The 14,309-nt window shown below is 40.5% G+C and overlaps 1 protein-coding gene across 1 annotated transcript in view; it reads right to left on the reverse strand.

The window, feature by feature from the left end:
* Nucleotides 1–10,843: 10,843 nt before the first annotated feature.
* LOC134530090 (protein TANC2) overlaps nt 10,844–14,309 on the reverse strand; it is a 150,974-nt gene continuing 147,508 nt past the window's right edge. The window contains exon 23 of the mRNA XM_063364674.1: nt 10,844–14,276. Coding sequence (XP_063220744.1) covers nt 14,090–14,276 — 187 coding nt within the window. The 3' untranslated portion in view covers nt 10,844–14,089. The remainder of the gene's footprint in view (nt 14,277–14,309) is intronic.

Below are 14,309 nucleotides of genomic sequence, written 5' to 3' on the forward strand. Positions count from 1 at the left end.
AGTGCAGTTCGTTACTAGGATATATATTTGAATGCTATTTTAAGCACAGTCGAACTAAGACAGGAGAGTTTTCCAATGACTCATTGGTGAGTCTGAGGCTACAGACAGGTTCTCTGGCTTGTTCGAAGAGGATACAATATGACGTGAAGTTTCTGTAGTGTAGTACCTAGAAGGCGAAAGGTATGTGTTCGGAACTGGTAATGGAGTTGAAAAAGATGTAACAGTGTCCTCGCTGAGGGTATTACTTGATGTTCTTTGTCCATCAAAATATCTAGGATTATTCGTGTATCTATTTGTGGGAATAGTTCTATTAAACCACGGATTGTACCTTGGAGCCCTGATCGAAGAATGTACATCACCACCAACTGAATAACTTACAGACATGTCTGGGAAGTTAGAAAAATCGTATTGCATAGAGGTTCGGTGTTCACTTGAGGGAATGGGCAGGTTTAACCTCAGGGGATAATTTGCTAAAGTATTTAGAGGGCTAGAAAAATCGAACTGCGGACTGTTGACAGAAGGTTTATTTTCAACACAGAGCATGTCACACTGAAGGGAATTATTGGCATTTGCGCTTGGCTGCCTTGGCATGTCATATTGTACACGGTTGTTTGTTGGGTTTCTAGCATTAGGAACATTGTACTGTGTAGAATGTGAATGTTGATCATTGGAATATTGATAAACATCAAACTGTGGTATATTATTTGAAGGACTACATGATAAATATGGAGTATCGAACTGATAATTTGAAGCTGAGGAGGGAGGACTTGAAACATCAAACTGTGGGCGATAGTTTGAAGGTCTGCTTGGAGGGCAAGGAATGTCAAATTGTGGCGGAAAATATGTTTCACTTGGAGGGTATGGAACATCGTACTGAGGTGGGTAACTGGGTGGTCTGCGAGTAGAACTAGGAAAATCAAACTGTGGGGGGTTGTTTGATGGTCTGCATGTATAACTGGGAAAATCCAATTGTGGGAGGTTATATGATGGCCTGCGAGTAGAACTAGGGAAATCAAATTGTGGGGGATTGTATGATGGCCTGCACGAAGTAATGGGAAAGTCATACTGTGGAGGGTTATATGAAGGTTTGCATGTAGAACTGGGAAAATCAAATTGGGGAGGGTTATCTGATGGCCTGCATGTGTAGCTAGGGAAATCATACTGTGGAGGATTGTATGATGGCCTGCGTGTAGTACTGGGGAAATCGTACTGCGGAGGGTTATATGACGGCCTGCAGGTAGCCGTCGTAACGTCTTGCTGCGGAGAGTTATCTGAAGGTTTATTTGGAACGCAGTTACAAGCCGGCCAACGAAAGCCAGGCGTGTCAGACTGTTGGTGCGTGCTTGCGTCTCGCCCAGGAGAGCGCTGACCCGTGTTCGGCGTCTTGCAGCAGAGGAGGGCGGTGCACTTCGGACACTTGCAGGGCTGGGGCGACTCGGAGGGAAGGTAGATGATGGAGCCTAAAGTTTCCGTAGGAGCATACATCGAGGGCCAGTCGCAATATACATCTTCCAACACTTTATTAGGAAGACTGGCGATAGGAAGAACTGTCGGCGAGTGCATTACAGGTGGATGGTAAAACGGAATAAAGTTTGATGCCTGTGTGTAAAATGTCTTTACATCAGTGTGTGGCAGGGAATAACGATATTGACTATTCGCAGGAGTAAACTGCGGCGCAGGAAGTAGTAGTGGCGCACAGTTGCCAGGGCTCATCCGGATGGCACCTTCAGCAACTGCTGACAGTGGATGGTGGCTGGTGGGAAATATTCCTGGCACATCGAGATTGACCATTGGCGTGTTCCATGGTGATCTGTAACTACTACCGACGAAAAATCCTCTCGGTCCTTGAGCAGCTGTTAGAAACGAGATCAGGACGAATACCTGTAAAACAAAATGTATAATTAGTTTATTGTATTGGTGCGCAAACATGTTGTTGAAAATAATTTTAAAGCCATAGCCATAATAGTATTCAAAACAATCAGGAATTTTGATGAAACCAAGCATTTGAAATAGTGAGTTTTGTTTGTTTATTTCTTTCTCTAATCTAGTGCGGGGGGGGGGGGGGGTGAAGAAAAAGGTTTTTTTTTGGTGTAAATTAAGGTATTTTTAATGAATAATACTAATAATATTTGTGTGTATCTATATGTAAAATAAATTTGAAAAAAAAAACATCAATTTACTAAATTTCATAAATAATATGGGTAGTTTTCATAATTTAAAACAAGTAGAAAAAGTACATTTTTGAAAGAAAAAAAAAGCAGCTGATTGTTGCAGTAAACATCTCATTTAACAGACTCAAGAACTACTACAGCTTTCATGTGAGAAGTACGGCGCACATGTCCACTGAGGTCTAACAGAGTCTTTCAGCCACCTTTGTCCATCTCGCTCTCTGGTGATATGCGGTATGTGTCCTACCAGAGCAACTAGCAGCCTCGTGTCGGAATGTGGCCAGATTTGTGTGACTACATCACATGTTATAACATCTCGTAACAGATGTGTTGTGTGTGGCGGAGTGAGCAAAGTGTGGAATCATTCACGCATTTGCCTTGAGTAATTGAAGGAAACAGACACACCAAAACTAGGTAGGATTCGTACGCTGTCCACCAAGGCGCAGTCTACTGCATAACTTCCCATAATTCGACACTTAGAGCGGTCGTCAAAGCACTCCCAAGTCGTGCAGTAAAGTAAGTAATTCTGGAGACTAAATGGTGAAAGAACTTCAAGGTGCAAACAAAGCTTCTGATGCTTAACACACTATTTGGCTTTTGGCAGAGTCTTGGGTCCATCTTGCAGGCCTCGAGAGAACTTCTCTTGTTCTCTAAAATCTTATATTTTAAATTTAGTAGTTATATTGTAGCAGATCGTTGACATATAAGCATTTACTCATTAACATTGTAAATAACCATAATAATAAGCAAACATATGTTCAGTGTTGTTATAATGAACTACCTATTTTTAATTAACACACACACACATTGCAAGAGGTTTGTAATCACTGACATCTTTGACGTGGTAGGAAAGCCATGTGTTGGTGTCCCATTTACAAACCATTCAAGATTTCTTGATAGTGTCTGATTACGAAAAGCATTTAAGAACCACTGCGCTTGCCTATACAAGTTTCGTTTTTTGGTTTCGTCTTTAAGGGGCCCGCCTCGTCAGAGGTGGGCATGTGTTAGTGAGGCGGGATGATAAGCGCGACGCTCGCTGGTGCTTCTAGCGCGGTGTCTCCTCTGAGCTGGCGCGCAGTCTTATCCCAGTGCACATGAGCGGTTACCGTAACATTATATGGCCGAGAAATGAAGATAAAGGTGTGATGCAAGTCCCTTAAGTGCTTTCAAGAATCTGTACTGGTTGTTTTACGCATAAAAATTACTCTGAAAACATGCGTTTTAGCCATTTTAACTGTTCTAAAAATACAGTTTAAAAATTTAATCCGTAATCAAAAGTACTTTTCGGCCCTCAGCGAACTCTTAAATGCTTTTCGTAAACAGACCCCACTCGGATATCTTGAGTGGTTTTGAAATCGCGTTGTTTCTCCTGAAGCCCTGCGCACCGCGTGTGTGCCCGGGTAGGCGGGGGCCCACACACCCGAATCAGTCCGCACTGTCAGTCAGAACTGCCATGTGTGAGCAAGGATAGTGGACGGTCAGTCGGAACTGATGCACTGACGAACTTCCCATCAATACGGATTGTGGGCTCGAGAGTTTGGGTTGCAAAAAAAATCGTAGCTGTATAAAGGCTAATATGCTATAAATTTGTTTAATAGTTTGAAAGTAATTCGCCAGGAAGAATCGTAAAGATGCCATCATATATTGAATATTGCTGAACAAACATTCTACCAAACCTCTGCAATAAATTAGGTTTTAACTTCATCATAGACAAAAAATTGTATTCACCAGCTACATCCATGTTAAAAACACGACCAAGGTCACTGTTTAGATGATATTTCGATAAAACCAACCCGTAAAGAATCAATTAGGTGGCGTGCGAGTAGTATCGGATAATTACCAGTAAGTACTTTATGCCAGTTCCTCTTTTCTATGGTCCGAATAACAATGGTGGCTTGCCATTTGAGAGATAGATATAGAGATGGAGAGATATAACGATAGAAACAGTAATAGAGAAATATAGTGATCGATATATATATATATATCCATGTTCTCTATGCCTCTATACATCGGTCGATGTCTATATAAATATAGCTGAATAATTATATCTCTCTAAAGAGAGTGATGCATATGTATATAGATTTATATTTAAAAACATATATATACATAAATGAGACATATATAGAGATAAAAATTAAGGGTTATAGATATATAGAATTAATCAGCTATATTTATATAGACATTGACCGATGTAAAGAGGTATAGAGAACATGGATACATAGTGAGATATAGAGGTGGATAGATAGAGTGATATGGTGTGATGAATAGAAAGAGAGATAGAAATATTAAGATATATATAGAGTTACCGAGAGATAAAGAAAGATATAGTAATGAGAGATGCTTTGTATTTGTGAACAAACTTCAGAAAATTTACAAAAATAATTAAAGAGGCATTGCAACACATGCCGGGAATTAGCTAATACCTAATAAAACACGTGTTTGCTGCACGCGCGCGTCACTGATAAATAAGGTCGTGTAAAAACCTGGTGCGCCACGAAAGTCGACCTTATCGCATACACCCTACTACAGACTAATCCAAGATTGAACAAATATTAGGAATTTTTTAATTTTTTTGTTTGGCGTTATATTAAGCTAAAATATAAATCATAAATTATAATTATTAAGTTTGTAACTATTAAATAATTAGTTTAGCATTCTCCTACACTGATTATGTGAGGTTCCAATAAGAAAAAAAAAAGGAATTACAATGAAATAAAATGTATCTTGTACTTATTAAAGACCTTATAACAGTGCGTCAGAGGACACATTCAAACCAGTCACCTCCAACGTTATTCCTTCTTACCTTGGGAGCCATGTCACATTTAGCATGACCCGTTGCTTCCAGATCCGCAAAGTCACACTATTCGTTTTGGCCATTTTAAAAGAAGTTTTTATATCCTACGATTGTTTATGCTCGGCAGGAGAAAAAAAGTGCTGGGTTGAAAGAAAATTAATGAGAGAATGAAGTTATTGTTCGCCGCGCTTATATATTTTATTCCCACGTGCGAGTGATCCAGCGGCGAGGCTTGTTTCTGCTAGACTCGCTCGCAGGCACGCCCCTCCAAGGTCGTCCTTCGACCGCCGACACTGCCCTGCGCGGCTTCCTGCTGACCGCAGCTGCGCCCCGTCTGTTGGCTGTGAGTGGTCATCCCGTGATGTCCGACCCAACAATGCGTGTCCGTGAGATGGGGTGGGGGCATAGCTGCATGCCCTCCCTTCCCCCTAAACTACTTCCTTATCATAGTTTACTAAAGGTACTTGAGTATCAATACGTTCTTTAAATGGGAAATTTTGATTTGACGCATTTTTTTTTTTTTTTGGATATACGCCATTGCAGTTTGGCACTGTTTGTCATGGAAAAATTCCGGAAATCAAAATTAATTAATAAATAAAAATATAAAGATATAAATTCCCAGAAAACAAGACTGAATCAGCTGATGTCGGACAAACGGAACCAACCATGAAACTGAACAAGTGTTACGGACAAGACAACGACGACAGCAAAGACAAAAAATGTTCAACATATACATAAATATCAGACAGCACAAGAATTCCGTTGAAGGAACTTGTTCATGAAAACTAATATAACACAGACGAACACAGTGGGCTAACAAAGACGAGACAGACTAAATGTAGACAAACAACAAACCTGGACAACGCAGCAAACACATAAACACAGCGATGATGATGATGATAAACAGGTACTATGGACAACACGATAGCACTGACGAAAACAGAAGGTTTCAATTGACAACAGTTGTGACGTTTCAGGAACTGACATCTGTTCCCGTGATCGGACACAGACTGACATTGGACACGATATTTTTTCCTAACCTAACTAAAAACTAAGTGTATTTGGGAGGGTTCCGGGTTAGGGAGGGAGACTAAGTGCGTCTCAGGCCGAAGCCCATACGCTCTAATCATGCTAGGTTTAAGCCATGCATCATGTGCTAGAAGGGGATTGGCCAGCCATGGCAGCGATTGGCGCCATGACTAACTCCCCTCACCGACTATTATAGACTAAAACTAGATAAGTTGGGCCCAGGTAAAACCTGCACAGACACAGGGAAAACACTCGGCACTGACATGCGGGATGCAAGAATTCATGCATCAATATCAAGCAGGTTGATTACGGGAAACAGAAGGATGGTTCTGGAAGAAGAGTTGGACAGAGTAGAAAGAGTCTACTATGCGGGGGTTGGGGACTTGGACATTGCTGTCCGCATTATTTTGGGTGGCACTGGTTGTTTCGGGGGCGACTTTTGTCGTTTCCCGCCGTGCTGCCAGCCAGCTCAATTTAAATTAGGAAGTGCAAAAGTTTTAAGAAGTAATTTATTTTGCACTGGATTTATCCCTGTATATGTGTGGTATGCAGCGTGCGATTCAAAATCTCATGTCTTTCAGAAACACAGTCGGCACTGGAGGTGAGGCCTGCCAGGCGAGCCATGCCCATTAGACATCCTCCAAAATGAGGAGAAGAATATTGAGTTTTGTAAACTAACTCTTCACTCTGAGCTTTAGACTTCAGTTTATACAATTTCTTATGTACCCAAGTTTTTTGTTTTGTTTTTTTAATCTGTCTTTCTTACTTTTGAAATGTAAAAGTACTCTGTAATTTTTTGTTTTTGTGGTTGTACAGTTTGTTTGTATATATGTATATATTTGTATTAATTGACTTGTTCTATATCCCGGAGTCCTTACCTCCAAATGATATCTACAGAACAAAAATTGAATAAAAAAAAATAACACGACTGGCAGAGAACCCCCGGGGGCCGATCACACACCTGCGTGCTTCGCACTATTTTGAATCAGCACTGTGGTTGGTTTATCACGAGAGGTGTTTTGTGGCGGTTTTCGCATGTTCAACACGAATTTTTTTAGTGCAATATAAACTAAATAAGTACTTAAAACTATTGACGACTAACTGCCAGCAACACAAAGCTTATGGGCGGAATCTTCCCACTGGTCCAAAACGGCGTGGTTGGGGTCCGGCCTCGGCTGTGATTGGCCGGCTGCTCGGCCAATCGCGCGTCGCTGCGGGGGGCGATGCGCGAGCATTGATTTTGGGTGATTGTATTTTTGTTGCACGTCGGGATCATAATTTACGAGCGAGGAAACATGTGGATTTAAACTATTTACGCACTTATCGTGAAAAGTTTGTGTACTTCGGATGTAGAAGTCTTGCAAAGTTTCCGACTCTGTTTCACAATGCAATGCTTCTACAGGGCAGTACAATTGGGAAGGGGGGGTCTGTAGAGATTCGAATACACTTATTCTGAATTCGCTGTAGTTTTATCAGGCGTGTGGGGGCTGCAGTTTCCCAAAAGGGGCTGCATATGTTATAATAAGGCGGACGAGAGCTTTGTAGAGCAGAAAGCCATTTTTGACGGTGCTGCCACATCGCCTGCTCATGACTGGGTATAGGGAGCTCATTCTAACCTGAGCTTGTTTGTGTTCGCTTGGCGTCTATATGGTGGCGCAAAAGCAATTTCCTGTCCACATGTAGGTACGCCAAGATATTTTACTACGTCCTTGTGGGGAATGTGGTCGTGAAACAGACTTATTTGCGGCCTGTTGTCGACGGGAGGGAGATTTTTGCGAGTAAACACAATAGCTTCTGACTAAGTTGTTTTAACTTTGATTCGCCAGGTCGTGCACCACTGTTGAAACTCAGCGAGCGCGACTTGTAGCCATGCGTGTGGCTAGCTGGTGGTTGTGAGACCTGCTATACAGCACCGTGTCGTTCTAGCTCCACTGGGCGGTGTGCGGGGCGCGGCATGGCACTGCACCCTGGCCCTTCTGGCGCCTTGAAGAACGACGGAGTGCCAGGGCATCCTCTCTGGCCACACCCGCCCCCTTCCCCCCTCTTGGCAGGCCACCGCAGGGGCGGCAGGGGCGAGCAGCCTGTGTGCTTCGACTCCTCAGCTTTGGGGCTGGCTGTGCTTCTCTGTTGGGGACTCTCGCACGAGAGGACAGCTTCGTAGGTGGACCACGGACTGTCCCTCCCTCTCACTGCCTGCTCTTGGACCATCAGCGGTGGTTGGTGGTCCTTGGCACGACGTGTGAGATCCCTCGTGTACACAGTGGTCCAGTTGGCGTGCTCGCGGTGTCTGTTGGCTGACAACAGCTGGCGCAGTGTACCTCTGCGGCGAACAGTGGCGCAACTGCACTTGGGAGCAAGGCTCGTATCTCGTCTTGCACGGATGCTCTAGATGCATAAAGGTTGCATTTGGGACGCGAGCTAGGGCCATGGTAGAGCTACCTGTAGTCGAAGACTGGGTTCATGGAAAAACTGTCCACGAGTAAGGACGACTGATTTCTTCTTTGAAAATGCGATTGTTATCAGCGCCAAGCGGAAGCATGGTAAAGGGACTAGCTATGGCTCTTGTGGTACGCAACACACCAAACACATAGAACAGCACCAAAATGGTATTTCCAAAGCCAAGTTGGCCGAACATTCTGTTTGACACAATCCACAGTGTGTTGTATTATAAAATGTTTCACAACTGGAAATGGCTGTCCAGGAAAGGCTCCGGGTCGGAAGCGTTTGTTGACGGATCAGCAAGTACGCTTATTTCGTAGACATATTCGTAACAATAGGGACTTGGCAGTCACAAGTCTAGTCACATGGGCAAGAAAAAGTTTTAGAAAGACTATTTCAGAAGCATCTACGCTTCAATACATCAAAAGGTGTGGTTCACATTCTACAAAGCAATACGTCGGCATGTTGCATGGGCCAAATCTCACCTCAGCTGGACTACATCTCAGTGGAACAAGGTACTGTGAACAGATGAATCCATTTTTCAGGTTTTATACGGAAATATTGGTCGAAAGATTATTAGGAAGATGGATGAAGAAAACGATCCATCCTGTTACAAGCGTGTGGTTCTTAAACCAAGCTCTGTGAGAGTGGGAGTTGCCTGGCAGCGAATGGGGTCGGGAATTTGCATTTTGTACAGGTACGATAAAAGATATAGATTATGTACGCGGTCTTGAAGTGAATCTACGCTCATCCGTGCAGCTACTGTTTGGCAGAAAACGATATCTTTTTCAACAAAATAACACACGGCCACATAATGTGAAGATAACACAAACATGGCTATGCAAGAAACATTGCCCTGTTTTAGAGTTGTCAGCAGCAAGTCTGGATCTGTCTCCTATAGAGAATACTTGAAGAATTCTTAAGAAGATGGCTCAGCATCGTCCCTGCAAGATACAACTATTACAGGATAATCTGCGGCAGGAATGGGGAAAAATTCTTATAGACACATTGAGCTGTTTAGTGTCGTCCATACTTAAAAACGTCTTGCTGTGGTTATCCACCGTAATTGTGATGTCACATTTTTTTGTAATCGAACCAAATTAACATTTTTTACTTTCAGTGTGCAAGGGAATACACTTGCATCGTTTATTATAACTATATGTTTTGCTGCAAACTAACAAAAATGCTGTTACAATGTTGTATTATTCATTACAAATGTTAATAACGTGTGTCGTTTGCATTTATGTTTTGTTGTGTTTCTCGCTTCCCTCATTTCAAGCTATTTCTTGCATGAACAAACTTTGACTTTGTACATAAACAAGCTCTACCGATACTGTTTTACCATTTCTAGAACATCCACTTGCTTTATGCAGTGATAAACACAATCTGCCTTTTTGTGAACATTTGGAATTTTGTATGTTTGTAACTCAATCATTTCTTAACTTTATGTCAATCTTTATTTTAAACATTATGTCAATCATTTCTTTACTTTAGAGGTAAAGGTACTTTACTTTTCGTAAATACACACAGTTCCTCAGTAAATAGCCATAAAAATTTATTTACTAAGATACTGGGCATTGACACGAGCTGCAATAGCTAGCTTATGGGGCGTTAGTGTTAATGCATTGATATAAGTATCAACGTACATAGTTATGTATACTGCTGATGTTTGTAGTTTCAATAAACAATTCAATTATATTTTTAATTATTAAATTTAAGTTTTATATTTAATAATAAAAATCTTAACCATTTTATTTCTGCCCACCATTACATGGTGCTGTACTGTGGATGTAAGTTATATTCACATAGCGGTGAGCTCATCAAACACTTTGATACAAAATGGAAGTCTAACCTGTCAATGCGGGTAAAACAGCTAATTTAAATCGATACATAAATGGCTATCTTAAGTATGAAGAAACCTAAATCATAAGGAACCTAATTGAAGACAACCTCAAATATTAGATCGCTTCTTTAAATATCTATAAAATAACATTAAACATATGACAGTCTCCAATTCAAAATCCCAATTTAATATAAAGACGTGGGACTGTTGAACTCGGTGTCCGCTGACGTGTCACAAACTGGGCGGGCACCGTGGGGCCCGCCTCAATGAGGGCAAAGGCAGTCGGTCACAATCCGAGCAGCCAGGAGAAGTCCCGTGCTGTCGACTACATGCTGCCACGACTACCTGAGGAAACTGTACGTACGCCTAGCGTCCGAGGAACATTAGTCAGGAGAGGACCAACAGAGTGTGTTGAGCTTCGAGGACCTTGTACGCCCACAAGTGGGATCAACATGTGTCGGGTACGTGCAAACTGTCTTCCTCTCCTCGAAAGTACCATTTTCCGTGCGAGATGACTCCTTCAAGTCAAGGACATTAGGCAAGGATATCAATAAAGAACATACATCCATCTCCATCTGCATTGCAAGAACTCCTGCTCATGTTTATTCTCCATAGCACACTCTTAACATCTCCAGCTCTCTCTGCTGTTGGGTTTTCAACACATGACAAACACACAACATGTTGCCTATATAATGTTTCTAACATTTCAACAGTTAAGTTATTGATTTTATCATTAAATAACAAGCAAAATAATACATAATATAAAATATACAACTGGCAAGATATATGCAAATATAATAAAAAAAATTATATTCGATAACTTAACACATAGGTGAGTACATAAAAGGAATATAAAAAAAAAACAGCATGTAGTTAACCGCAATAACTATAGGAAATATTCGGTTTTTACATTAGCATATGACATAAACTACATACACAGGATATCAGATTATATGCATAAAATTCATCAACTTGATTTTTACTTATAAAATGAAAGGCACTACTGTCTTAACAAATAGTTTTATGCAGTTACAAGCAAATTTTAGGATACAAATTAGCATGCCAATAACTAGCCATAGCTACGTGTATGCTGAACTATTGGCACCACAACCACATTTGCAATTCACGATAGTTGAGAACTATTAAACACTGTTTGAAACCATAACAGTTATAAATTTATTACTGTACACTATTTAGCCATGTAAACCATGCATTAATCCATTACAAGTTATCTGTTCAACCATGAACATTGATGTTACAACTAATACATACAACTTTTCTCCTTTCAATATATTATATCTTAAGACAACTTGCAAATCTACACTTCTAGCCTTGGCTTGAAAACAATCTTTCCAGAAGCAGCATTTTTAGTTTAAATTAAAAACAACTTTATGGCCTGAGTTGAAAAGTTCAGCAGGTACACACGAGCTGCCTGATTGGCTCTGCTCCTCAGATTCAGTCTTGTGGGTTTGTTCTCGACTCCTCCCTCGCTCGGCGTGATGCAGCGCACACAGGTGCATGCTGGGACTCTGGCAGTGCACACGCCTGACATGCCTGACAAGCCTCGCACTCCCAGCTCTACAGACCCGCGCGCTCGCGAATCACTTGGCGTCAGCACCAACTGCGAGGTCCTCGCAATCTGGAGCCACGCTGGTTTGCGATTGGCTGTCACCTCATGAAATGCCCTCCCTTGAACATCGTAACTAGAGCCAAGATCTTATGGTGTTATAAAACAGCAAATTTCATCACCAAAAATAGTGGATTTCATCTTTATCGTCGTCATAAAAATTAAAACACACATAGGCTAATAATAAGTACACACCAAAACCAATTATGTTGATCAATTGCTTCAGCATTTAACGATAGGATACTTAAAATGTGTACATATACTATATTGATGAAAGTTACACAACAAACTGCAACTAAATCATTCTATAAGTTCCTTAGTTTATGAGAAAGTTATAAATATGAAAATTAAAAGTACAGCTAAACATTTTTTTAAACTGCAATGCTACTTTTATCCCACCTACTGTAAAATACTTTAGCTGATCACGTGGGTGTGTATGGTTCCGAATTACTGTGTTAAATCCAGCTTTACTAAATTAGTCTTCTCAAAATTTACTTGGCCATCTGTAGCAAAAAATCTCCACATAAGTAACCCTAAAAGATTATGAATACCTATATTGTGGAAATTTTGCCCAACTATAAAATTTTCTTTGATCCCAAAATTTTCCAGATTTTCAAGATCCCGCACAGCTGCATTCATAAACGACTGAATGTTCATTTTTTCGAGTGTATGTATTCCAAACAGAATGAAATATGAATAATAAAATATTCGTTTTGATATTCGAAAATTTGAATATTTGTACAGACCTAATACTATCAGCTATAGACTGCTTTAATTTCCTTTATAAAACCATAAATATAAACTGAATTCATGTTTCTACTTAGGACATAATATTATAGGTTTATGAATAAAAGCCTAAACTAAAGATATATGAAAATAATTCTATATTTTAACATTAAAACATTAATTTAACTGAGGAAAATTTTGATTTAATTTGTGTTTTGCCTTGCATTTCAATGTTATGTTGTGTATTGCCCAATGATTTCGGTTTTTGCCGTGTATTGACTTCCATTTCACTGTTATCATGCTTTTATCACTATTCAGTATTCACCATATAATCTTGTCTCTAATCATAACATGTGTTTAGTCACAATACTACAACCACATTTACTGCGTAAATCATTAAAGGAACACATATATCAAATCTGACTGAATGAAAGACTATGTTTCATTAAAAAATTTTACATTACAAAAATCTTAACTTTCTTATTTAAAACAAGAAAATATTATCAGGTATTTACCTAATTTTTAAAAATATATTTCTTTCAACTGTGCAACTGTTTGGCCACAAAAATATGGTATAGAAATATGTAGTATTAATGGCACATTATTTAATATTAAAGTGAAACAATATTTATGAGTAGACTTTTCAAAAAACTTATTTCATAAAAAATAAAAATAAATTTAAAAAATGTTGTTGCACAATTATATGGATAATTAACTCTAAAAAGATAATTTTTCAATTTTTTGGGGTATAAAACACAGAGCAATTACATTATTTTACCAATCAAGATGAGTTTATATATATAAATAAAAAAGTAGACAGTAGCATTGAATTTAAATGGAGAAAGTTTCAGTTTTGTTTTATAGGTATTTATTTATATTTCTTTGCACGTCCCTAAAAACATTGAATATTAAACTTTTGCACCTAATAATGCAAAAAAAATTAAATTCAACAGAGTTCCTTCAAAAGTCTACTCAACAGTGCGTATGCAAATATTTAAGCATGAGCTGAAAGGTAATGCTTACCCCGAAGAGCAACTTTCCAAGCAAACCTTTATGTTGGGGTGTTTTCCAAAAAAAATAGCAGTGGAAGAAATAAACCTAGGGCAATTAAAACGAGAAATGTTCAAGTTTACATTCAATTCTAATTTTTGCATTTCCAAACAAAAGTGAAGTACATATGTGTTTTTTGTTCAAGGGAAACCCCCTTCATTCGAGTGGACACAGAAGTGGCACGCATCCAGCATTCCTTTCTCCTTGCCTCTGCCAAGTGAATGAACTCACGAAACACTCAAGGTCTGCGTTATCATCAGCTGTGTTCATTATTACCTTGCAGCCCCAAGTTTCGTGCAAGCATCGTCCCTTTAGTTTTACAGGAAAGATGAATCCGTTCCTCCTGTCTGGATCTTCAAGCCCCCCGCTCGCAAGCAGGTAGGCTCGGAGGAGCGAGTGTCGGGGCGGGCGGCTCAGACGCAGGTCTCGGGCTCCAGGAGCGTGTCCACGGAGGTGGCCAGGCCAGGTCGCCCCGGCTGGGGGCCCGACATCTCGGAGCGCACCTCGTCGCGCACCTTGCACAGCAGGCGGCGCACCTCTCGGCCGGCCGGCGCGGTCCTCAGCGCCTCCTGCACGTCTCCCAGCGCGTCCCCCAGCAACCTGCGCCCACGGCCTCCCGTTTACCTCGCAGCC

This window comes from Bacillus rossius, chromosome 3 (assembly GCF_032445375.1).
Source record: "Bacillus rossius redtenbacheri isolate Brsri chromosome 3, Brsri_v3, whole genome shotgun sequence".
NCBI lineage: Eukaryota > Metazoa > Arthropoda > Insecta > Phasmatodea > Bacillidae > Bacillus > Bacillus rossius.